Raw genomic sequence first — 27,059 nt, forward strand, 5'->3', positions numbered from 1 at the left:
CGGCCAGCAGGAGGTCTGGCTCCTAGGCGGAGGCGCGCAAGCAGCTTCTTGTGACTCTCACCTGCAGGCACTGCCCTCCCCCCCAGTTCCCATTGGCTGGTTCCCGGCCAATGGGAGTGCAGAACCGGTACTTGGGGTGGGGGCAGTGTGCGGAGCCCCACCGATGACTGCTTACGGGGCGCAGCACGGTGTTGAAACAGGTAGGCGTTAGCCTGCCTTAGCTGGGCAGCACCACTGACGAGACTTTTAACGTCCCGGTCGGCGGTGCTGACCAGGGTGACCCAGTGCCTGACATGCCGCAACCCAGTACTGGGTCACAACCCAAACTTTGAAAAATGCTGAACTAGATCAAAATGGACCCTTCTGGCCTTAGAATCTATGAATCTATTAAATCAATAAAGCTATGCTGAACATCTGGCTCCAATTATTTGTCTAGCATTGCCTACTCTCAACTGACTTATTCTTTATTTTTATTATTTTAAGTTTTCCCCAATTGATGATGTAGTGATATTTGTATTTCCCAGTAGGATGGCTAACACTGAATTAAGTATTGTCCAATGTTGTAAAGCATGATCTGGATCTTGCTGGCTGATTCATTTTTCTTAGACAGTTTTTATGCTGTCTTTACATATATCATTGTGAATTTTTTTTTAAAAAATATTTTTTTCTCTTTTGCAGCCATTAGGGATGATTCAAATGTTCATCAACAAACAAACATTCAAGATAATATGGAGTCTAAAAAACCTGGTGATGCTGTGCCTTCATCCCCACCTCGAACCTTTCCTGTTCCTTCTCGGAAAATCCAATCACCAGTTTCCTCTAAGCATACTGCTGTTCATTCATCTAATTCTCCCAGTGGTGGAGATACAAAAAGTCCTCTTTCTGAGTTTAAGAATAAACTCTTGACTGATAGCGGGGTGCTGAATAAATCACAGCTATTCTCTAAAAAGACATCAGAGCGAGAACCTGATCCCCAATCCACTGAAGTCACAGATGATCATGATTCCGCCAGTGAAACGCCAACACCCTTGCCTAAAACCCAAAATCTGAGAAGAAACGTTGGGCCCTACTCTCTTAGCCGGCCATTTCACTCTGTCCTTTCTTCAGGTAGAACACCAGTTAGGCCACGGACCCCAGTAAGGACGAGACAAACGAGCACAGACAAACTTGGCTCCTCCTCATCTTCATTGACCCAACGCTCCTCATCCTCTTCCTCTGCATCTTCGTCCATTTCTAAGTACACAGATAATGAAACAAAGCATCAGAGACAAGGCAACTCTAATATTCCTTCTTCCCCTAAAATCCCTTTAAATAATCTGCCTGCTGAAAATGTACCTCATGATATTGCAGATAGAGTGGAGGAAAAACAAGTAAGTCTAGATTCTGTGCCATTAAAAAAAATAGAGTCCAGTCAAGTATCTTCTAAAACTCCAGAACACACTCACTTGGCTTTACCATTGAATCGGCAGTTTGCTGTGTCTCGCAAGGTGGTCCAGAGCCATCAGACTAAGGCACACACCTCTTCTGTGCCAATTAAATCACCTACATCATCAACAGTTACAAACTCTCAAAGTCATTCACGCTATCCCTCTTCTAATTTGGTTCACTCTGATACCCAGGATAGTTATGACAATTATGGTGGCAAAGAGGCAGAGAGTAGAAATAATAAGTCAAGTTCCAGTTCTTCTTCTCGTGATGGAGATTCACTTCCATCACTGCAAACAAAACTTCACTCAGGTTCTAATCCTCACATGTTGAAGGATCCAAAATTAGCCACCGCAGCTGCAGCATCACAGTCTGCTATTTCTGCTTCTGCTAGCCGTACTTCGACTAACTCACGCATCCCATCTTCTGTTAAACGTAAGTCTGTTGGAAGGGATGTTGATGATGGTAATTATAATGAGGACACAGAAGCGGAAGAGAAAAGACAAGACTCTTCCTCTTCTAGGTTTAATTCTAGGTCTTTTTTAGGACAGACTGCCTCTGAACGTTTTAATTTCCTCAAGCACAAGTCATCTCATACAATCAGTAAGTTTCCAAACAAGATCAGTAGTAATCAAGAATCTAAGCTGCCACCCTCTAAACCCCCTTATTCTGCTGTTTCCTCAAAGGTTCATCCTCAGACTAATGCACGCCTAACCTCAACTAGCACCACTAGGTCTAGTTCCAATATTGAGAGAGATACTAGAGAACTGGAGGGTGAAGATGAGAAACCATTACCCTCAACTATTGTACGTGACCATTCACCTTCCTCTTCTAGACAGTCATCTTCAGCAGCAGTCTATTCTAGAAGAAGAAGTCCTTCGGTAGAGTCTAGTGCTCACCGCAGAGAGCCAGTCAAAGAGAAATCACAGCTCTCTGGTTCAGAAGATGAACTTCTTAGTACAGAAATAGAGGAAACTCCCACAAAATCAGGCTCTTTGCTTACAGTCCGCCAATCTTCTTCATTGCCCTCAATATCTGGGAGATCTCCCTCATCTACTAGAATGAACCACCACTCTAGTCCTAGTGTTTCTCACCAGGTAACAAATGGTCAGGATGCAAGATCAAGAGCCTTATCAGGCTCATCATCTTCCACTGGGTCTTCATCAGTGGCTACAGCAGAAAAGTATTCTCATGTACAGTCTTCTGCTTCCAAACAACAGCCTGATGATCAGGACAGTAAGGAGGTGAAGGAAACCTTTGTGAAATCAAAACAAAGTATACCTTTGTCTAAAAAAACATTAACTGGAGGCTCTCATTTTTCATCTAAAAAACCTCTCCATCCTTCTCAAAAGGCACATGCTGGTCAGCCTCAACTTCCATTCTCCTTATTAAATTCTAGAGGCTGGCTTCCTTCTCAGATCTCCCACAAAAGTAATGAAAAATTACAGGAGGATGAGGATGTGGCCGAGGAGGAGGAAGCAGATGACAGAATAAATGCCCATTCTGCATTCCCTAAAGGTGTCCCTTCTTCTAGGAGACTATCTACCTCTTTGTCTCAGAGAAGTTCTAACTCATCTCTTTCAAAGCTCCAGCAGTCACTTTCTCAAATTAGTAAAGTTGATGAAGAACACAAAAGTAGACATGACTCTCCAACTTCTTCCAGAGGATCAAGTTCATCTTTGCCAGCAGGCAGACATGTTGGATCCAGAGTAGCAACCTCAAATGAACATGTGTCAGATTCATATAAACCATCTTCGTCTTCCTATCAATCAAAACCTGTTCAGTCAGGCTCTAGCTCCATCACTGACATAGCAAAGGACAATCAGAATAGCAGGGATACTTCTTTATCTTCAAAGTCATCCTCCACTTCTTTGAGACAAACTGATCTTTCAGTTCCTAATTACCATTCAGGTTCCAGGGTCCCTACTAGAACAGCATCCAAAAATGAGAAAAAATATGGCCCATTCCAGTCACCATCATCAAAAGTGGAACCTTCTCCAAAAGCTCCTTTCTCCTCTTTATCTAAATCTCAACAGTCAGTTTCAAAAGATGATGATGATGATGATGGAGAAGTGGAGGAGAAACCCACATTATCTTCAGCTGCAAGATGGTCATCTTCCTCCAGTTCTAGAGACAGCACAAATATGAATGGCAATGGTGCCAGGGATAAAAGGAAACCCACGGGCTCTCGTCTAATACACAAAGTAAACTCTGCAGAAGAAAAAGAGACTGAGGAAGAGCCTCCCACTTTAAAACAAGGCAGGTCATCGTCTTCTGTAGTCTCAAGAATTTCTCAGACCCCTAACAAACCACATACATCTTCTAAGCCAAGATTGGCCTGGCCACGCTCCTCTGCATCCATATCTGTGCCTTCTCAGCTGTATCCCACACACTCTGCTTCTCCAACTCTTTCTTCATCTTCATCCCCTCTCGTCTCCCGTCAACGACTACAAAGCTCAAGGCCACGAAACCTGTCCCAACGGCAATATGTCAGACCTCCATATAGACAAGGTAATATGTTTTTAATTACTTTATTAATTTTACTGTCTTGAATGTTCCCCCCCATCAGCAGTTCGATGAAAGCTACATTGTTTCATCAGGATACAAGTTAAAGTATATAATTCAGTGTACCGTATTATTCATATTTTGGTAGTATCCAGAAAGCCCCATCAGAATTGGGTCCCCATTTTGCTGAGCACTGTACAAACAATCTGACCTGATGCATATGCCTCTGGGGTGTCCTGCAAAATCAGTGAGGCTCAGGGTCTTCCCAAGGGGATCAGATTACAGAGTCAGGGACTATGTATGGAAACTGGGCAACACTAGAGTTGCCAATTTTGATTGGATGTATTCCTGGAGGTTTAATCTTTAATTCCTGGAGACTCCAGGACAATCCTGGTTCGTTGCATGAGAGATTAAGTTTAGAGTCTGATTTTTCAGAGGTGCTGAGCACCCACAACGCCAGTAGACTGAAATGGCACCTGTGAGTGGTCTAAAAGTCAAGCCCTTCGGTTTTTTAGATCTGCCAGTTACCTCCATCTGTGTGGACCTGGAATACCACCTGATCAGCAGGAACAGAACACAAAAGCTAACAGCAAAGGGAGTGTATGCTGAGTGAGCATCACATGTGTTTGGTGGGGTCAGGATTCTAAAATTACTCTCTATCCCAAGGTTGAGTGCCTGTAGCTGAAGCTAATGCTGTTCTAGCGCTGAGCTGAATTATATTGTACAAAGCTGTGTGAGATGAGGTTTGTTCTTTCAGTCTAGTGTTTTCTTCTAGAGGTGAGGAGAAATGTTATAGAGACATTTCTGCCCCCTGACCCCTTTTGGGTTCTTTGTAAAAGGTCAGTATGTGGTTGGATTAAAAAAAGTGATTCCACGTGGTGATGGACTTTTTAGAAATACTTATAAAGTTCAAGAACGTTTTTTAAAAAGATCTATTTGGAAATTCTGCATCTGTTTTGTTTAAAATCCAACAGGGATCAGAGCAGACAGGCCAAACATGTTAGAAAGAAAACAAGTGCTTGTCCTCTTCTGAACAAATCAGTGTGGAATGCAGCTTTTCAGCTGCACAGACATGAAAGGGTTCCAATAGTGCATCTCAATAGAAATTAAATGCCTACTTTTTAAAATAATGGGCCAGATTGTACATCAAAAGTCACTCTCCAGTGGAGTGTCTCCCAATTTACCATGATAAAACTGAGAGGAGAATCAGGCCCAGACACTTTGCATGTTGTTTTTTGTTCTTTCTACTTCTTAGACTTGTATGAAAACTAAGATTTTGATCTAGGCTTCTTGAGCCAATAGCAAACATCCTACTTACTTCCATGGGAGGAAGACTGGGTCTGCTATGTATGTCTAAAACTAAAATTTTCTAGTCTGAACCAACTGAAGGCTAAAAATTCCAGAATGAAAATACATTCTTAATATGAAACCCGCTGAGCTGACATATTGCAGTGTATTTGGTCCTTTCTTTAGCAGGGACTTCACAACAGGCCAAATTCTGCTCCCATTTGCGTGCATGGGGCTGCCATTTATTTCAGACACACTTTCCCCATTACAGCATTTGCTTTTGGCAGGAATGCTTCAGCTATCAGTCCATAGGGTAGAAATGGCAAGTGTGATGCTAAGGCGTTCTTGGGGGTTTTGAATTTGCTCCCACCAGAAAATCATCAAGAGCCAAGCTAGACCTCTCTTACAGTGTGATGCAAGATGAGATCCCCTAACAATAGATACTGGAATCCTCCAGCAGATAGTTCCATGGCTGGTAATCCCTTTGTTCTGGACTTTTCAGGTAAATTGGTTTGGGTGTTGTAGGTTCACTCAGGATATACACTCACTAATTTGGGTGCTATGTAATTTCTTGATCTACTGTAAATTATGGAAAAGGCATGCAAGTACTATGGTGATGGGTGCCTTATAAATGTCTGTAAACATTATAATGGTTTGGGTTTCAGATTTAATTTTGAATTTCCTAGTTTTAATAGGTCTGGGGCCTGGTTCAGATTTAATTTTGAATTTCCTAGTTTTAATAGGTCTGGGGCCTGGTTTACTGATATGTGATGGCTGCTTTGCACCAGTTCAGTGATACAAAGCAGCCAAAAATCCAGTTTAAGCAGCCAGTTAGGCCCGGTTTACATCTTCTTTGTATCAACAGAGCAATGCACAGTAGCCAGAGTGTACTGGTGAATCGAACCCTTTACATTTAGTGTATTTTAAACACAGCTTTATGTACTGGACATATACCTTTATGTGTAAATAATTAAGCACAGTTTGTAATGACCATTGTATTTGTTCATGTTGTAAAGTGTGGTTTGGTTCTGTGCACATGCTTGTTAATAATACTTTATATATTGTTTTCTCTATTTCAGGTAGTAATGGTAGGCCCAATCTTACAACAAAAACAAATATAAATGGGAAAATACTACCTGGTAATAATGGAAAACCAAGTGGACAAAGAATAATCAATGGTCCTCAAGGAACAAAGTGGGTAGGGTGACCTTCTTTGGAAATTCAAGATGCTTTGACTTATTTTTTAAAAAAAGGAATGGTGCTCTTCACCAAAAAGAATATAAAATGTGATCAGACTGAGGGTCCCTTCTGGCCTTAAATCGATGGCTCTATGAAAAAAATTGATTTATTTATTGTTGTGTGATTTAAATAGCTGATTTAGGGCTTAAGGGTTTGTATTTTCAAAAGTGCCTACGTAATTTAGCAGCATAAACCCCACTGACTTCAATTAAGTGATTTTCAATTATGTCAAACTTAGCTCTTCTTTACATGGGGAAACTGACCAGCACAGCTATTCTGAAATAACTGTTCCATAACAGCTATTTCATTATAGCTACCTGTATGGACACTTGTATTCCGGAACAAGAGTATCCACACAGGCAGTTACTCCAGAATAGCAGCTACAGTGATTTAAACTCAAACCCTATTTTATTGTGGAATAGCTTCCCTATGCAGACAAGCCCTTAGCACCAGATTTTTAAAAGTGTTTAGGCACATAAAGATAGACCTCTTGTAGGTTTTTCAGAAGGATTTAGGATTCTAATTTCCGTTGATTTCAATGGGAGTTAAGTGCCTAGGCACTTTTGAAAATTCCATTAGGTGTCTATTTCAATGTAAGAACATAAGAGCTGCCATACTGGGTCAGATCATGGTCCATCTTGCTCAGTATTCTGTCTCCGACAGTGGCCTGAACTAGAGCTTCAGGGGGAGTGTACAGTACAGAGCAATTATCGAGTGATCCATCCCTGTCTTCCATTCCCAGCCTCTGATAGTAGGAAGTTTAGGATCACCCCAAGCATGGGGTTGCATTCCAGACCATCTTGGCCAATAGCCATCGATAGACCTGTCCTCCATTAACTTATCCAGTTCTTTTTTGAACCCAGTTATAGTTTTGGTCTTCACACCATCCCATGAAAATAAGCTCCAAAGGATAGTTGTGCATTGTTTGAAAAAGTACTTGTTTGTATTAAACCTGCTGCCCACTAATTTCATTAGGTGGCCCCTGGTTTTTGTACCGTGTGAAAAGGTAAATAACACTTCTCTAGTCACTTTGTCCACGCCATTCATGATTTCATAGACCCCTATTCTATTCTCCTTCCCACCTCACCCCCTAGTCATCTCTTTCCCAAGCTGAACAGTCCCAATCTTTTTCGTCTGTCCTCATCTGGAAGCCGTTCCATAGCCTTGATCATCTTTGTTGCCCTTCTCTGAACCGTTTCCAGTTCCACTATGTCCTTTTTGAGATGGGGGCAACCAGAACTGGACACAGTATTGAAGGGGTGGACATTATAATATTGTCTGTCTTGCTTTCTATCCCTTTCCTCATAGTTTCCAATATGCTGTTAGTCATCCTTAGGTGCCTAAATGCCTTCTAAAATCTGCCATTCAGGGCAAATCCCACCTACCCTGTTGATAACCAGCCTATGTACGGAAGGAATTTTTATTTCTGCCCCACATTGATTCGTGCCTCGCTCCTCAAATAGTCCCACTGAAATCAATGAAGATACTCACAGAGTAAGGTACCCTGCAACCGGAATCACAGCATGAGAATAAATAAATGTCATATGGCATTTTAGCGCTCTTCGTGTATATTAGATGAACGTATTCAAATGCCTGGTTTGGAAGACATTTTCAAGATAGTGTGGAAAAACATGCACACGGGCATTTAAAAAATGTAAACTATTTTGATCTGACACTTAGCACCTGTCTTCCATTTTGTCTAGCTTGTCGCATGTGAACCTTTTGGTTTCCTTTTCTAAACAAATGAAATCATTTCTGGAAACAATTAAAATGAAAGGGTGAGTAAAATTTTCAAAAGTGGCTACAGCCCAGGTTTTTAAAGGTCTTTAGGGCATTGATGCGCTCAGCTTTTCAATGCCTAACTGATTTAGAAGCCTAACACTTGTTTTCAAAAGTGATTTAGGCACTTAGGAGCCTCACTACCATTGATTGTCAATGGGATTTTGGCTTCCCTTTGAAAATTAGATTTAGGCTCCTAAATTATTTAGGCATTACAATGCTGGCTACACCTAAATACCTTTAAAAACTTGGGCCTAAGGCACTTACAAGCCTAAATACCATTTTCAAAAGTGCTTAAGTAATTTTGGAGTCCTATGGATTTCGACTCCTAATGAGGTGATTTTCAAAGGCACAGTTAATAGTTAGGGGCTTAACTGCCATTTGTTCCTTTGAAAATCTCTCCCTACATGATTCAGGCACTTCTAAAAATGTAACTCCAAACTTCTCTCTTCCCCTGGAATTACTATTATGGTATAATTTAATTTCCCATTCTTTCATGTCAGGTGAGTTTCAGTATTTCTATCACTGCTTTTTAGATCGTAGATCTCGATCGAGGGCTAGTGTTAAATGCTGAAGGAAGATACCTCCAAGATTCCCAAGGAAACCCCCTCCGAGTGAAATTAGGAGGAGATGGACGCACTATTGTTGGTAAGGACAGACTTTTTTCCTAAAGAAAAAATAGTTTTCATATCAATGGTGCAAAATTCTGGCAAATATGGCAGAAGTGGCATATTGATTTTATTTAGGGCCAGATTGTGGCCCAGCTTAATACAGCAGCACAAGGCAATAAGGGGAATATCCTCTTCACTGCATGAGTGTGAAGGGGTATGTGGTATTGCACCCAGTAGTGTCTTCCTCCCCCAAGTAGGTGGGAGGGAGAGTTCAACTCTCAACCTGATCAGAGCTGAGCCAGCATGAGAGGAAGTAACCTGAGCCCAAAAAAGGGCTGCATTAAGTTACTTCCTACATGGAGCAAGCAAGGAAGATGATAATTCCTACTCCAGGCTCTTCCAGGGGGAGCTCAGCTACACACCACCCCTACACAGGATTAGGGCCCTGTTTTAACAGATGCTAGACAAACACAGAGGTAGGTGCAGTCCTTGCCCTGAAGAGCTTACAATTATATCCTCTTCAATCTATAAATAGGTATGGGTATGAAATATACCGTACAAACAGTGTTAACCTGCTCCTCTATTCAGCCAGAGAACAACCTCCCACAGAGCTGTTCCTGCTTGGAACAGGGATAATTTGCATGGGTGGTTTTGTATAGGAACAATTGCTTTTGGGGACTGCCACTCACAACTATACTGCAAACCACGTCTGCTTTCCCTGTGGCCACATCCCCCTTTATCTCTTTGTAATTGCACCTGTAAATGTGCAACAGAATGGGGTTCTGTGACATCCTGGAGGAGGCAGAATTGGATACAAAATGAGTGGAACCTGCATCTCTGTTCCTGGGCCTGAGGCAGAGAATCAGAGCCATGACTCGCTACTTGACAACCCATCCCTGCTGCTTCCCTGATTGGTTGCCAGCCAGGGCAGTAGAGGATTTAGCCCTCTGGCTTCACTTTGCCAGACAAAATTTGGCCCATGAAATGTATCAGCTTATGATCTAGCCACAAAACTAACTCCGAGATGGAAATTTCAAATGACTGCTGACTTTTTCCCTGAAGTGGATATTTTAAAGTGGTAGGTCATTTGCTCAAAGGACACTTAGTATTCTTGTGGCTGAGATTTAAATTACTGGGGGAAGAAAAATCCCAGCTTTCTGACTATAATAATGTGTGGATTCTTAAAAATACATCAATCATGACAGCATCCCCTTTGAACAGAGTTGAAAATAAAATAAAAGAAATGTAGCTGTTTGCAATATTGGATAAGACCCAAATGTGCATCTAGTCCAGTATCCTGTCTTTGACAACAACCAGCACCAGACACTGCAGAAGCAGAGGTGGGATAATCTGCTCCACCCCCAATTAGTTTCAACCTGATCACTAATAGTTGGAGATCAGTTTAAACCCTGAAACACAAGGTTTAATGAATTTAATTTTTTCATTTTTGTTCCCATTAACTATGACAACTCCGGATGTTCTTGTTATACATATAAATGTCCAATCCCTTTTTGCACCTCATTAAGATTTTTGGCCTCAACAACTTCATGTAGGAATGAGTTCCACAGTTCAGACCCCTCAAATATACTCCCCTGTGGCCACAGTGGTTCTTTTTAAAACCAAAAACCTGTTCACTGGGATGTCCATTATTTTAAGTATGTTTCCTTATAAGACTTCAACTTGTCATTGTTGTGTACTTTTTAAAAATATCATTTTAACTTTGCTCAGAATTAGAAGCTCTGTAAAAATGTGTGTCTCTTCAGTTTTTGTAGTTCTTTTCAGTAGAGCTGGACAAACTATTTGTAGTGAACAGTTTATCCAGGGAGTTTAGCCCTTATTTTTGTTTGGGAATTATCCATGAATAGATTTTTATTTTAGCTAATGTAGTTATTATTCCTAATTGATAACTTTTTGCAAATATATTCCATCTTATGGGTTGCTTTGTCTATGTCTTTGACTCTTGGTTGTTTACTATTTGATATTTGTGATTGATCCTTTAAGTCACATGGTATTATGACGGATGTGAGGACTTTCTACACGAAGGGTGAGTCTTCCAGTGTATGAATATGAATACTGGGGTGCACATGGAGTGAAGTTCACAAGGAGGCCTTAAGTAATGCAAGGCCTTCTGCTGACCTCTCTGTACAGGGATGGCTATCATCCTTGGTGAACAACTTTCCTAAAATGTTCAGGTGACCACAAACTCCACTGCTCAAATGTTCATGGAGGAGCAAAATCTAATAATAATACCTAACCCTCATCTTGCACTTTTCATCAGTAAATCTCTAGCATATGGCTATATATCTTCAAACTAAGCCAGCTACCTGGAATCTGCATGAATCACTTTGAATAGTGTTCTGCAGTATTCTCCTTCCTCTATTCTCCAGTTTGCTCATATGGCTGATTTTCACACTTGAGATGGATTTCATGATATGGCTCATCATTAGAAATGGGGAGGAAGAAAATCTTAGTGGTAGGATTCCACCTTGGATTTGGATTTGCTTTTGTATTATAGTTTGAAATGAGAGAGGCTGGATCCAATCTGTGTGTCAGCAGGTATTCTTCCCTTTTACTCACAGATCCACCATGCTGAAATGTCATTTCTGTTAATACAGCATCTGAGCAGGTGGTATTGCTGGAAATGGCAATCAGAACAGATAGAGGGACATGGCATCTCCGTAGGGAAATCAGGAGCGTGAGTAGAAAAAAACATGCCCTCCTCATGAGGTGACATGTACCTCATGTATGGAGTACGCAGATCTTTGAAGGGGGTATCCACAGCATCTGTACCAACACATGTATATACAGAAAGACAAGGCATATTTCTTACATGGAGTCCAGTTCTTTGAGACGCTGAATGCTTCTGGATCCTCAATGACCACAAAGTAATTAGAAGTTGAGGGCATCTGGCACCACCACAGAATCAAGCCCATATGCACTTAGGCCCAGATTCTTAAAGCTATTTAGGACCTAACTCCCACTGAAATCAACCTTTGAAGATCTGGCCCTTAAAAACTAATCCTGCATTCCTACACAGTCCAGATGTGTATTAAGTCAGTTTCAGTTGCGTCTATGTGGATTGTGTGAATGAGCCAGTAGAAGGTATGGTATATGTGGATATCTTGCTGTTTATGTATTGTGACAGGGTCGGGCCAGATGGCTATAGGAGAGTAATAGAAGGTAGATATATTAGCCCCAGGCTAAGTAGGTCCCTTTTCCCTGGGTAAGGTAACAGGGAAGGTTCCAGAAGAATTAGGAACCTTCTGGAGACAATTAAGATAGGCTGATTAGAACACCTGTAGCTGATCAAGAAGCTGCTAGAATCAATTAAGGCAGGCTAATCGGGGCACCTGGGTTTTAAAAAGGAGCTCACTTCAGTTTGTGGTGTGCGTGTGAGGAGCTGGGAGCAAAAGGCAGTAGGAGCTGAGAGTGAGAACGTGGACTGTTGGAGGACTGAGGTGTACAAGCATTAGCGGACACAGGAGGGAGGTCCTATGGTGAGGATAAAGAAGGTGTTGGGAGGAGGCCATGGGGAAGTAGCCCAGGGAGTTGTAACTGTCGCACAGCTGTTCTAGGAGGCACTCTAGACAGCTGCATTCCACAGGGCCCTGGGCTGGAACCCGGAGCAGAGGGCAGTCCTGGGTTCCCCCCGCAAATCCTCCCAACTCCTGGTCAGACACAGGAGGAGTCGACCTGGACTGTGAATTCAGAAAAACAGAGGGCTGCCGTGAAGCTCCAAGGCGAGCAAATCCGCCAATAAGCGCAAGACCCACCAAGGTAGAGCAGGAACTTTGTCCCAGTATATAGATATAAATAACTATTTTCCCTTAATTTATCCACAGCATAGTTTGTGGCTTTTTCTTTAAGACTCATAGGAAATAATAAAAAACAGCTGTGGGATATACGTGAAATCACTGGTGGTTACGTATGAATCCATCTAAATAAGTCTCATGAACTCGTGTAGTACACACAGATGAAACACAGTTACAGAGAACATCTGCTATATCCATAACTTAAGATAGGCCTTTTCTCTCTCATTGCAGCATCCTAACAGAGTATCCTTTTTTTTTAACCTTGCTTCTGGTGTATAACATTAGGGGTCAGGGTATAAATCCTTTTACAGTTGTCCATGTATGTTTTCACTTACCTATGTGAGATGAAAGTAGGTGTAATCTTTGCACATGAGTGAAATGGATATATGAAACCCCTTCTGGGTGCTATTACATGCTGCTGAATCACAGTCAAGGAAAGGGCTGTGTCCTCAGCATCCCAGCCAGCAGGGTTTACCTATTTTAAGTCAGGATTTACTATACCTCTCTTCACTAGTTCTGATACACTCTTGGGAATCCAGCTCTTCAGAGAACCGCTAATAAAAGTGGATGACACTGTGGTTTGTATGAGGTCCTCCTGAATCATTTCTCTATTCCCCTAGGTATGGCACTTCTGGGATCCTAAATGGAAATCTGCTGATGCTAAATACCATGATTTAAAAACATAGAGAATCTGCAATTAGATATTTTTCTTTTGTTCTTCTCTTGCAGATGCTGGTGGTGCTCCAGTAGTGAGTCCTGATGGATTACCCTTGTTTGGACATGGGCGGTTTGGTAAACCTCTAGCAAGTGCACAAGATAAACCAGTAGTAAGCCTTGGAGGGAAACCATTGATTGGTCTTGAAATGATTAAAAAGACAACAACTTCTTCAACAACTACGACCACAATTCCCACAACAACCACAACTGCAACTACAACCACAACTACCATCATCACCACCACTGCTGAACCAACGACTACTGAGCTCCCAACAGAGAAACCACTACCTACATGTCCCCCAGGCACTGATGCTCAGTATGATGAGGATGGCAAGTTGGTAAAAGGGCTTGATGGCCTGCCTGAATGCAATGCAGAAGGTAACAATAATATAAACACAAATAGGAGGTGTGATGTTTCCTAGGGTAGCCAAGGTTGTGAGACACCTTGCTACCACCTGTCCATAGTGTGACAAAGTCTTGTGTGTGCCTGCCATTGGTCAGCTCCCCAACTCCTCCAGCCATTGGCAACACAAGCACTTCCCTCTAGGCATCACAGACCCCGCAGTCTCTCCACAGCTTAGCAACAAGCACACTCCAACTCTTGAGCCCTCCAAGCATCTCCCTGGAGTGTCCAGCCCCTGGTCTGCTGGACAATCATCATGTTCACAGATTTGCTGCTTCCAGAGCTTACCAGTAGAGTGCATCTTACCAGTTCCACCCCAGATCATCAGTCCGCTTAACACACAGCACTGAGATATGTTTATAGTGAAATCATATATACATTTATTTGACATAGCACAGAGATTTAAGTTGTAACAAGTAGAATTACTGGAAACAAATGTTTGCGTGTTATGATTTTACTTTATATGTATTTTACAGCCTACCCGTAATTAACAAGATACTCTCCTGCCTTGTAGAGTATTGCTCATCCAAAATCCTTGCAGTGTTTTATAGCCAGGCTTAGCTTTGACCATCCTTCATGAGAGACACATGCTATTAGATTGCCTCCTGTGCAATGGATTCTGTATTTCCTTGCACCCCAAGATAGGCCTCCTGCCCCCGCTGTTTGTTTCATCTTGGAAATATCCTCTCTTGTAGATTTTGCCATCTCTTATTTAGCCCCTGGCTAAGTATGCAAATAGGCCTACATTGTGAAGCATACAATACACAGAACGTATATGACCAGACAGGGAGATAGGTATCTGCTATCTCTTGCCTGAAAGGAAATTTCTGAGATATGTCACCTCCTGGTGACCTGCCTTAACCGGGCAGGACCTTAAGAACATAATTTTTGGGATAGACACACAACTTCTTAAATATTGTCCATACATACATTTTCAAATGACTGTGATGACCAGTGGGCCACTGGCTCTTGGTAGAGACATCACATGCCCTCCTTCAGTGAACTGTTTTGGATAAATCTGACCCAGGGGATCCCTGTAAAACCCGATGTAACCCTTGTGCCCTCTAACAGTTGACATCCTGTTACCCCCAGTTCCTGAGTCACAATATGTGTGGCTGTACTGCACAGTTACAAAAATATAAAATGAAAACTTTGTTTTGAAAAGCGATCTTCCGAACTTGCCAATGACAGTTGATTGTGGAAAAGAAAACTCGAAGTGTTTGCCATCTGACAAAGGCAAGAGGAATGTTTCAGTATTTCGCTGCAATCTGAAACAACACATACTTGCAAAGAATCTCCAAGGCTTGTCAGATCACAAATCATTATTGAGACTCTCAAAAAAATGAATACTTGTTATCAGCTAGCTACTGGGGCCTGATCCCAGTGACTTCCTTGGGCTTTGAATCACGGTCTTGATTTAGTTTGACGTAGCTGCCCTCTTTCCAGATGGCTATGCGGCACTGTATAAGTTAAAAGTAACTAAATGGTCACTCTTCTGGCCAACATCCTAGGTCTTTGGCTTCTGAACAAACAGCTGCATCTTTAAAGGCTGAAAGAGTAGTGCTATGAGGTTTAAAGTACTGTCCTCACCAGAAAAGGGACGGCAGGGCTGTAGTTTTATTCTCTCTCAATCATTTGCATATCACATGTGCTCAGTTTACAAGCTAATGGCCAACCCTGCAAGCTCAGGCCACAATTCAGCAAAGTACCTAAGCTCATGACTTACCTTAAGCATGGGAGAACTTTGATTTTCAATAGAACTCCTTATGTGCTGAAAGTTAGGCACGTGAAATTTCTCTGCTGAATTGGTTGGGGCGTCAATTTGGGATACGAAAGTCAGTCTGGGTTCTTTCTGCTTCTAGCCTCATCATAAGCAGCTATTAACTCATATTCTGTGTTTATGGCCTGCTTCATCATCCACTCAAGTAAATGACAAAAATGCCATTGACCTCAGTAGAAGTAGCACAGAGTCCTTAGAATTTAGCTGACAATTTTGTTGATAGTTTATATTCTGCTTCATACACTATCTTGCTTTTCCATAGCTGTATTGCCTGTTCATTGTCTGCCAGTAGGAATAAAAACTTGTTTTTCTCACTAAAGTGAGAAGATGAGCTTGAAAGCCGTAATGGGTGCAGAACTATTGAGCAAATAGGTGGCCTTTTTATATAGTCACTTTTTTCCTACTATAATCTTTAACACTTTAATCCAGAGGAATCTGTTATCCAGGTTTCCCTGGACTATTTGTCCGATGACATGCACTATCACTTGAGTTGCAACTGTTCTGTAGATGACCCCTTTTCAGTTGATTATAAATAATTTGCATAAATTCCCTCTTTAACATGATTAGCTAGTCTAACTCTTCAATCACATCTCTCAGTGCTATGGTAGAAGGATGGAGATATTCGTGATGAACAGCTGCACTATACCAACAGATATAGGGGTTGCTTACCGTTTCCACACTTCACATTAATTTTGTATATCTATCAGTTACCATCATCTGTCCATGAGAAGCAAGTGCTTTATGGCGTCTAGACTATAAAATCTGCAGGCCAGATTCCCAGCTGGTGCAAATCAGTGTAATTCCATTGACTTTTGTCACTGTGTCACATTGCTTTAATGACTGCTGGCTGCCGGATCCATCCATGAATAACAGAGCTGGATCTTAGCTGCAAAATGCAAATCTGGACCCAAACTTTTTCTAGCTCTGAGCAGAGTATGGGAGCTTGGCCCATCTCTGATAACTATGTCTAGCTCTTATATAGTGCTTTACAGCCATAGATTTCAAAATACTTCACAAATTAGGTCAGTATAAATATCACCATTTTACAAATGGGGAAACCAAGGCACAGAGAGCTGACATGATTTCCTCAAGGTCACCCAGCAGGTGAGTGGCAGAACCAGAACCCGGATCTTCTGGGTCCCAGTCTAGAGCGCTGTCCACTAGTCAACACTGCCTCTCATAGCTGTTAGTTCTCGCTCACTCTCTTTTGTCATTTTTTGAATATGAATGGATTATAAACAGAGACCGAAGCCATCTCAGTCATTATAGCTGTTGCCTCCGCAGTGTTCTAACCATAGGAAAAATTTGTTTTTGTCGGTAAAGTAGGAAGATACAACTGGAAGACACACAAGGAGCAGATATAGATTGGCAAGCAAGAAAAACAGCATGTCACTCCTAGGAGCTGGGGAAAGATTGGCTTGGCTCTAAGTGAGTAAAGTAGAGGGCCATACAGAACTTCCTTTCCCCACATTAAATATAAAGCAAAGACCTTGCTTGTCATTGTATCTCTGTTGCAGCAATAGAAGCTAATGACACTGCCAAATTTAGATCTGAAGTAAGCAAGAACAAATTCACCGAAGTCAGTTTTATTGAGCTTGTATACACCGGGTGTAAATTCAACCCACTCATCATTTGAAAGCAGCATCAGAAAACAGCTCTTTATATTCAAAAATGGGGCCTGGATGCGCCTACCGGATTGTCCTAAGCCCCCCATTTACAGAAGTCTGTAACTGGATTTAGAAACAGACAATGTAAATGGTATCTGGGGAGCCGCACTATCAGTTTAGAAAGCACAGAAGAGATGGAAAGAAGAGACATGGGCAGCTGACGATGAGTTGAGAGATGGACACAAACGTCTTTTACAAAAACTGCCATGGGCAGAAGATCGGCGATTCCTCTATCAGCTGTACTAGGTGAGTAATCTGTCTGAGAGATTTTATTACCTTGTATAGACAGAACTGTTATTATTTATATTCTTAGTATTCATTATTTAGCAGGTAATCTTGTGTAACTGTTTTTGACTATGTGGTGGAAGTTTACAATATAGTGTACCATACCTGTAAAATGTTCAGAAACTCTCTCAGGCCCCAACCCTGCAAACAGATGCATTAGTGCAGGCCTCTGTGCCTGTAAGGAATCCTACTGATGGGGCCTAAAACATATGTGTGATATACCACCTGATGGTTATGTTCTTAGTATTTGTTATTGGCACTCATGTAGGATGACCAGCATAACCATTTTGTGGCTTTTTCACTGGTGAGAAGTGCAGCCAGACCAAATTCATGCTGAGAAAACCACTATGCTTCACCCGTAACATCAAGAATTCCCTCCCTATCTTTCTTTTCTGTTAGCTATTTTTACAAAAGAATTTTTGCTTGGACATTTGTTCCTTTTCCATTGTTCATAGTGTGTCTTCATGCCAGGGGTGGGCAAACCTTTTGGCCCGAGGGCCACATCTGGGTATAGAAATTGTGTAGCGGGCCATGAATGCTCACAAAATTGGGGCTGGGTTGTGGGAGGGGATGAGGACTCTGGCTGGGGATGCAGGCTCCGGGGTGGGGCCAGAAATGAGGAGTTCAGGGTCCAGGAGGGGGCTCCGGGCTGGGGCAGAGGGTTAGAGTGCAGTGGGGTGCGTAGGAGCTGAAGGGGAAACATGTCACTGCTTCCTCGAGCCACACAGAGCAGCCCCCAACCCTGCTCCCCAGCTGGGGTGCCGGAGCGGGGCAAGCCCCAGATCCCGCTCCCCAGTGGGAGCTTGAGGGCTGGATTAAAACAGCTGGTGGGCTGGATGTGGCCCGCTGGGCGTAGTTTGCCCATGCCTGCTTCATGCTGTCATCGAACTGCTTTGTCTTCCAGTATTGGTAACTATTTTTGACTGTCATTATTTTTTTACAGCTGTTCTTTACAGGGACTGAGGTGGAGACAGATCTTATCTCTATTGTTTTTAGTATTATTACTGCTAACTCGGGCCAACTCCCTTTTAAGCACTTTTTTCATTATCTTTTCGTTTCCTTTTTATGATTCAGTTTACTTTCGTTAAGATTTTTCCTGGGCTTATCTTACTTTCATTATGGCAGCAGGTGGTTTTTGGTAGAGACCCACTTTAAGAAAAATCACGTGAGATCCACTGACACTCTTCTTGGTGTGCTTCCCCCCCTACAGTTCTGAGTTTAATATGGAAATCCTTTATATCTTCCCTGTTACCTTTGTCTCTTTTCCTTATTCTCCACCTCTGGCAATTCGAGTCTAATTTCTTAGGCAGCCTGGGTGTTTTATAGTGTCTATCCATGTTTATACAGTCCCCAGTACCAGAGCAACTGAGCATCTTACAATCTTTTAATATGCTTATCCTCATATCAACTATGTGAGGTAGGAATTAGCCCTGTTTTACAGATGAGGAACTGAGGCACAGGGAGGCTAAGGAACTTGCCCAAAGTCATACAAGAGGTCTATGTCACAATAAGGACTCAGGTCTTCCAAGTGCTAGGTTAGTGCTCTAACCACTAGATTATTCTTCCTCTATAGTATGACTCTTCGATATAAGGACCTCTTTAAAGACAACAGGGCAGCTTTTTTGCGTTTATTTTGACCATATCACTGATTGCATCTTGAAGATACATAATAATATCTCCATGAAAATAACTGAGGGCCAAATTCTAATTCCCTTTATATTAGGCAGTATCTTATTTCACAAGCAGACACATTGACTTCAGTGGGACTGTTCATGGAGTAAGGCTGCCTTGAATCTCATCAAGGCTTTCAAAATCTGGCCCTAAAAATATTTCACAGTATTATTTTTAATAAAGGCATTGGCTGATTTTTCTCTGAAGTTTAAAGAACCTTTTAAATACTAATATTTCTTTCCTTTCCAATGTCCAGTTTGCCAGAAGCTCTGGCCCACATTTCGTTCTTTGCAAAAGAGTCATTATATCATCCATGGATCAACCCAAATCTATAGAGAGCCTTATTGCATGTTGCAGAAAAACCAGCTGTTCCTCTTTAAAAGTACAGCATGTCAAGAATGTCTCTGCCAATGCATCAGATTGGAAGTCTGAAAGGGCAGGACACTTCCTGAATCCTGCAACATACACATGACATAAGTTGAGAAATATTAATCCCCACTTCAGAGTTACGAGGATTTCTATGAGGAATAAATGTTTGCTTCTCTCTCCATAATGTTTCTGTAACCTCAGCTTGGCTGCCTAGTCCAACGTTTGACACATGCAATAAGACAGCCTGCCCTGTCTGGGTGAACGTCATCGAGATGAAAGCTCCTCCAAGGTGCCTATTTAACAGCTGCTACGTTACGTTTGAAGGAGGATAACCCGTTCCTATATAGCACTACCAACATGCCCCAAACTTTAGCTGCTGCTCTGTCCTGAATGTTTCCAAAGGGTGTTTTTGCACTGTCTATCTCCTCTGTCTGGGTCTTTAGTAGAACAGTCATTCTTCCAGAGCCTTCGTCACCATCAGTACTTGGCTTCCCAACAGATTTGGTCTGTAAGTGCCAGAAATGCCACCACATGTTATACTAATTATTTTGCAAAGTCTGTTAATATTTGGCAGAATACTTGCTTGTCCCAGCACAATTTATTGTCAACATTTCACTAGATTCAGCAACATTTAGCAGAAAAGAGTTTGGCAGCCCAAGCCTACATTTCCCAGACGACTCAGCCCTGGATGTGCCCAGACTCAGGGAAAAGGGAGCTGTTTTTTGTGTGTGTTGGCTGACTTGTGGTGAAAGTGGAAAAATTCTAGTTAAGACAAGGAAGTTTGTAGTTCTCACTTGGTAGCAGGTCGAAGTAAACCCTACTGGGGAGCTGAGGGAGCTACACTCAACGTAGGAGGAGCTAACTGAGGAACTACAATCAACATAAACATAAAACCACATAAAACAGAAAGTTGCAGGGGGATTTTGTTTGTTTTGCAATAACTATGCCATTTCTGTGCCACAGCTCTGCTGAGAAAATATAGCCCTGTAAATGGGAGAACTTGACGAAACACAAAAGAAAATACAATTTCTCCATATAATCAGACTATTGTCTTGACAAGAGGTAGTTACGCTGGGAAGCATTAAGGAGTGAAATCTGCACATTAACACGTTCAAAGCTTCGTGTATATCTGATACTCAATAGTTTATCTGGCAGTATTCAAAAAGGAGTGTTTACATTATAACTAGTGATCAATACCAGCTGCCTATGTTGGGAAGATTCTCTGTCTTCGTCCAAAGATGCACTGGGTCATATGCTAGCTTGGCAGTAGACATTCACTGCTTTGTATGATTGCCTGTCAGTCAGCTGCACAAGTTTACCGTGAGAAAATGTCAGACATTTGCTTTGTTAAAGTCTGACAAGAATTAGCCAATTTCCTGTATTTTCAAAAATTTTTCTGGCACTAAAATTACTGCTGTATTATACCAGCTAGGGTTTGAGGGTTTTTTTTTTGTCCGAAATGTAATAGCAAGAAATAGAAAACGAAGGTTTGTATGTTTGTTGTTCTCGAATAAAAAATAAATGAGACATGCTAATATGATTCAGATTTTATTTTTAATTATTTAATACTGGAAATTGAAATTGTTCAACACACATCTTAATATCTTTAATATAACTAACATTTTCTATCTTATTAAGAGCTACAGTGGGAAGGTTACCTGTCTTTAGAAAGTATCCTGTACAGAACAATGTTAAAGTATGAAATGTGTCAAGTAGTTGGATACATTAATATAATTTATACTGGTGTGTGCAACTAGATTACATGAAAGATAGAGTGTGTTCATGTGTATGTACAAGTATGTATGTACCTTTGTGCATGTGTTTTGTGTACACACATACACAATATCTTTAATATAGGTGCCTATAGTATATATATATGTGTGTGTGTATAATATATAACCAGCCTTGCATAATTCTACTTGGAATGAGGTCTTTTGGTTTTGAGTTTCTTTGGGAAGGCAAATAATTTTCTTTTTTCATTGTCACCAAGCATCATGGTAAAGTATGGTCAAAGAGATTTTGTGCCTGAGCTGTTAAAATGTTATGGACAATGTAGCTGAGATCAGTAACTATCTATGGTAATCATTGGGGCCATTATAATTGGTGGCTCTGCCTATTAGAATCCGTATAGTTTTGGATTGCGTCCTCAACCTATAGAGTAGAAATGAGAGAAAAAGACTTCAGAAGGTTGACGCAAGCCTCCCAGAATTCAGATACGTATCTAAACCTTCTGAGGTCTTCCTCCTGCTCTTATTCATTTACTGTCCTACATCCCAACCACATCTTCCTCCCAAAGCCCAGTTCTTCATTTTTGATGGTCTCTAACATGGCCCTACCTTTAATGGAATCCATCAGGATGCTCCTATTTTCTCAGTACTGTTCTGGACGGCTAGTCTAGGTCTTGTGTGCTCTGGCTTCTCTGAGCCACAGGCACTGCAAAGTACATTTCTCTGACTGCAAGGAAAGCCCCAAACTCACAAGATAGCAATTGATCCAGGAGAGAATCCATGAATCTGCAGAGCTGCTGAAGTGACTTTTCAGGGAGGAAGGAAGTCTGTTATACACAGGGGTCAACATCCCAATTGTGTTGCATCTAAAACATTTTGAGCAGAAGTTCCCTGTCGTTCTTATTTTATCTGCACTGCTTCACCCATTCTTGCTTATAAATGTCATGGGTTTTTTGCCATGAAACCACAACAAGCTGTTACAGGGATGCTAAGCAAGGCATCCTTTGCTCCAAGAATCCTGTGGGTCTCCCAGGGCAGAATTCCTGGAGGATGCTGGGTATTTTGTACAGCAGCTCTGCAAGAAGCAGCATCATGCCTCCTGGCTAGCTTGTGCTACCACCCGTTCATCTACTCTAGATATTCATAGTGCACCTATTATCATGTGATCTAGAACCATTGCTGCTGTTGTCTCATTATTCTATGGATTAAATAGCTTTCAGCTTTTATTTTAAAACGTGTTCAGCGAGTAATTGAGGGAGGCAAATATCATTTAATCATTGTGCTATCTTTTCTTCCTCCTTCGACAGATACGTTCTCAGGGCTGGATATGGATGTGACAGCAACTCCAGAGGCGTATGTGATCTATGACGAAGGTACTGGTTCATTAGGAAAGTCCTTTGCAAGTGCTGTGTGGTCTCCCCGTCCCCCTTTCAACATTGCACTGTAAAGAATAAATCTGCATCATGTTGGATGGGAACTTAGGCAGGCTATCACCAGGATCATGAGCTGGAGCCATGCCCCTTGGTTTCAAAGCAGCCCTGTGGTGGTTGTGAAAAATAGAGCCTTCGAAGGGGATTTAAAGTGGAAGTAACTCACAGCCAGAGCAGTGTAAAGGAAACATGGGCCCAGTATTCTCAAATCATTGAAGCATTTTCAGCAAATGTGACAATAGGTGTGTCTGCACTGCAGTGAAAGGTGTGATTGTACCACATGCAGACATACGCAAGCTAACTTTTGTCTAGATAGCTCAAATAACAATAGGAGCAGAGCTGCAGCAGGATGACTAGTAGCACAAGCTGGAGGGCCCTGCCTAGGAACATGGGTAGCCTCTGCTGCCTTGGCTTCACTGTTGTTGTAGCTACAGTCACACCTTGGATTCCAATGTAGACATAGGGAATGTTTGAACAAAGGTGATCTCCAAAGTAGTGTGTCACAAATGGTCCAATTGAGAGCGGATTCTCTGTTACCCCAGTAATGCGCTTGAATGGATTACATTAATGTACATCAGTGGGGGATCAGGAGTAGTGGATCTCCATGCCACTCTGCCCCTGCCCCACCCTCCACCCAAATTTCCCTTACACCAGTGATGGAGCTGGCTTAGTAGGCACCAATGCTGCCTCCTCCAGCATCATACCAATGGAGATTCCCCTTTGACTTTGTGCCACATAATATTGCATGTAAGCAGCACAATGTCAATTTAACAGACTGAAGAGAGTGGCCCAGAAAGAGCTTAAATTGCTGTTATTTTAGAATCTGCCTGCTTATAACTCAACTCGTGAACAAAAAAGACATTTTTCAAAGTGACACTTCTAAAGGACGCTGCTTCAATCCTGCCCTTATCTTTCCTGTTACAGAATCCAGCCCGAACCAAAAATCAGCAAAGTTGCTGAGTTAATCTAAAATAGAAAATAAAGCTGCTCTGCGTGCACTAGGGGTTAAGTGGGACTTCCAGGGTAAACCGGCCTTTTTCTGGCCCTCTGCACAGGGATGACTTTCACCCACCGAGCACAGAGAAACTATATCGTGAGAAAACTGATAAATTCATCTGGTCAGATCTTCCACTGTGTTAGGGCCGTTTCATTTCATTCCAGTGGTGCAAGCTACACTAAAGCTCCCATTCCAGTCACAGAGGGATCCCTCCTGTGTAGGGAGGCTCTCAAGCAGCGGAGAGCTCCTGTAGTGAATTTCATGCCACCTCCTTCCTGCAGTTGGCATAGGGGGAAATGGCACAGGGCCAGGATTCTTTTGCTGTCAGTGTCCCCTGGCGGCCATTGGCAGTCAGTCTAAGCCTTTGGGTGGCTCTAACCTTCACCAGGTTACCAGACCAGAGGGAAGCCGTTTCAGGAGTGTAAAATAGATGGTGCAAAGGTGGCTGGATCTGGCCTCAGTTTCTGAGCGGGCTTATCCTCAGGTTTTCAGGGAGTGAGTGTCAACTCAGAATCTTGCCATACGAATGTGTTTAGTTTATCATGGTAAATTTTACCTGATGAGTTTCCATGAGGGGTAAGTAGCAATGAATTCGGCTGGTGATCTTCTGGGTTTCCTTATTCTCTGCTCTTCACCCCTAGAAAACAACAGGATGACTACAGACATCATGACTTTTAGAGCAGAAGGGAAAAAAATCTACTTCCTTGACCTAGACTTCCCACAATAACACCAACAAAAAAGTACAAAAATAACCAATTCCAATGGCAGCTCACTGGAGGGGATGGCGACCGAGAGAGAGATTGATGTATATGATTTATAATTTGCGGGCATTCTGATAGCATGGCAAAGATGGTTATACAAGAACCATGATGAGTAGATTAGACTAGATCAAACCTTTCTGAAAAGCGAGCACAGCTCTCTGTGAATAAGACTCTTGATGCCAAATAAGTGCAGTGAGTCAGCCTTCTCTTTGAATTTCTGTCAGTCAAATTAAAGATATTTGTTTTCCTATCTACTTGATTTTTTATTTTCTGATGTCCCCCCACACTTCTTTTTGCAAAAGTATTATTTTCCCCATGAACTGGTGCATATGTTTTTTTGTATCTGACAGGTATGCGTATCTCCTGTTGCACGTCCCACTCTGTTTAATATCATTAGGCATTCCATTAAAGTCAGTGGCCGTTTTGCTATTAACTTTAATGGGAGCGGATTGGGTTCTGTGAACAACTTGTATGTATTACCAATAAACACATATTTTAAAATATGCATGTTAATTGCTTGAGAGAACAGATTCGCTTCTTCCCTCTTAGTTCCTTATAAATCAAACTTAAATCCCCTCTGGCACTATTATTTCTATAGTTAGTAAAGTGAACTGAAGAATATGGAGGCTTTCCTCATCCTTATTTTGGTGCAAAGACTGTCTTTGTTTTGTTTAGTTTGCTGTAAGCCCTGGGAAGAAGAGCAAAGCATGCTCTCCTCTGACTTAAAAATCAGTAAGGAGTGTGTGAACCCCGTGATGTGAAGTCTGCTGGTGAATGTTGCTTTAGTTTTCTCATCATAGTTTGTAATGAGGGAAACTACGAGTTCCCTGTCGAGTTTAAGCCAGTTTAACATGGAACAAGCTAATGTTGTCAACTCTTCTTTGTGTCTTCTGAAGACTATGAGTTTTTTGAGAGCACTTTGCCTCCAACTACCACCGTGATCACTACTACTGCTGCTACTACAGAAGCAGTGCCTGAGACAGACTATCCAGAGATCAGTGTTTCTGGCTCCGATCCTGTGTCAGAATTTGACTTAGCTGGGAAGAAACGATTTACCGGTGAGCCCAGTACTCATTATGCTTTTGCTAAATAATAAGGTAAATAGTCCATGTTCTAGCTGCATCATTCGTTCTGGTGAGAAGACTGCACAAATCTGGCTAATGAGTCACAACTGTTCTTGATACTGTACAGTGCTTTGAGAGATCATCACAAGATAAACACAAGTAGCAGCACTTGGAGCTGTATCTTGATCTCAGACACAAACTAAACCAGTTTAGTTAAACCAGAGCAAAACCCTTGTAGACACTTTTTTATTTCAGTTTAAGAGGGCTGTATTTCAATATAGCTTAAATTTGTTTCCAACTGATTTAACCAAAATAAGGCCAGGTCTACACTAAAAAGTTAATATCACCCCAGCTAAAAAATCCACACCTCTGAGTGACATAGTTAAATTAACCTAAGCCCTGGGATAGACAGTGCTAGGTCATTGGAAGAATTCTTCTGTTAACCTAGCTACCACCTCTTGAGGAGGAGGATTAACTACAGTGATGGGAGAACCATCACTGTGCTGCTGTAATGGTTTAAGTGTAGACATACCCTAAGAGTGTCTACTCTGGGATTTGCTCCACTTAAGCTAAATCAGTTTAAATTCAAAGCTTTAGTAAAACTTGTGCAGCTCTCCTTGTAGACAAGCCCTCTGATGGGAAACCAGGGCACAGTTCTCTTCTGTTACACCAGTGGAACCCCATTGATACCAGTGGCATTGTATGCTGATGTATCTCAGAGGAGAATTTGTCCTGCCGGGATATTTCATTTGGAATGTATAGTACAGGAGAATAGGTAAATGGAACAAAGTCTTAGCTGTAGCTCACGAAAGCTCATGCTCAAATAAATTGGTTAGTCTCTAAGGTGCCACAAGTACTCCTTTTCTTTTTGCGAATACAGACTAACACGGCTGTTACTCTGAAAGTCTTAAATTGGAACCCTTTTGCTAACTATGAGTGCTAATATGTTTTATATGTTCATAAACGTCTTGCTTTATTTTGTAATTGTAGAAAGAAACAATAGGAGATAGAGCTGAGCCAAAAGGTTTGGATCTGCATGCACAGGCCAGATCCTCAGCTGGTGTAAATCAGCAGAGCTTCATTGACTTTGCTGTAACCATTGTTGTTTATGCCAGCTAAGGATGCTGTTCTGAGACCTCATCGAAGTCTTGGGGGTACGTTGTCAGGGCGTTTCAAGGGCCAGAGAGCACTGCATTCCAGCAATCCTCCTTTGATATGGCAGCTCCTATGGGACTGTTAAAGGCTGGCAGAACTTGCTCTGAGGGTCAGTTCAGCTGCAAGACTGGGAGAGCAGGAAAGGTGGCTTAGAGCCACCTTTGATTCATGCCATCCCCCCAACATACTCACCAACTGTGTGAAGTTCTGCTCTGGAGCAGCTGAGGCTTGAGCTCTTGTTTACCATGGTTTGGGGAGTAAAATACTTCTCACATAAACCAAAACTTTTTCAAATGAGTCTTCAACTCCTCCCTGTCAAAACCAGACAGGATGGTCCTGTTCTTTCAGCGATCATGCGTCCCGGTCTGTTTAGAT

At 41.9% G+C, this 27,059-nt stretch overlaps 1 protein-coding gene across 1 annotated transcript in view; it reads left to right on the top strand.

Moving 5' to 3' along the window:
• FNDC1 (fibronectin type III domain containing 1) overlaps positions 1 to 27,059 on the top strand; it is a 127,159-nt gene that overhangs the window by 62,886 nt on the left and 37,214 nt on the right. The window contains exons 8-13 of the mRNA XM_084625161.1: positions 679 to 3,936; positions 6,297 to 6,415; positions 8,772 to 8,883; positions 13,388 to 13,753; positions 22,585 to 22,650; positions 25,362 to 25,523. Of these exons, the coding sequence (XP_084481287.1) occupies positions 679 to 3,936; positions 6,297 to 6,415; positions 8,772 to 8,883; positions 13,388 to 13,753; positions 22,585 to 22,650; positions 25,362 to 25,523 (4,083 nt within the window). The remainder of the gene's footprint in view (positions 1 to 678; positions 3,937 to 6,296; positions 6,416 to 8,771; positions 8,884 to 13,387; positions 13,754 to 22,584; positions 22,651 to 25,361; positions 25,524 to 27,059) is intronic.

Source organism: Lepidochelys olivacea (assembly GCF_965140295.1).
Source record: "Lepidochelys olivacea isolate rLepOli2 genome assembly, chromosome: 3".
In the NCBI taxonomy this organism is placed as follows: Eukaryota; Metazoa; Chordata; order Testudines; family Cheloniidae; genus Lepidochelys; species Lepidochelys olivacea.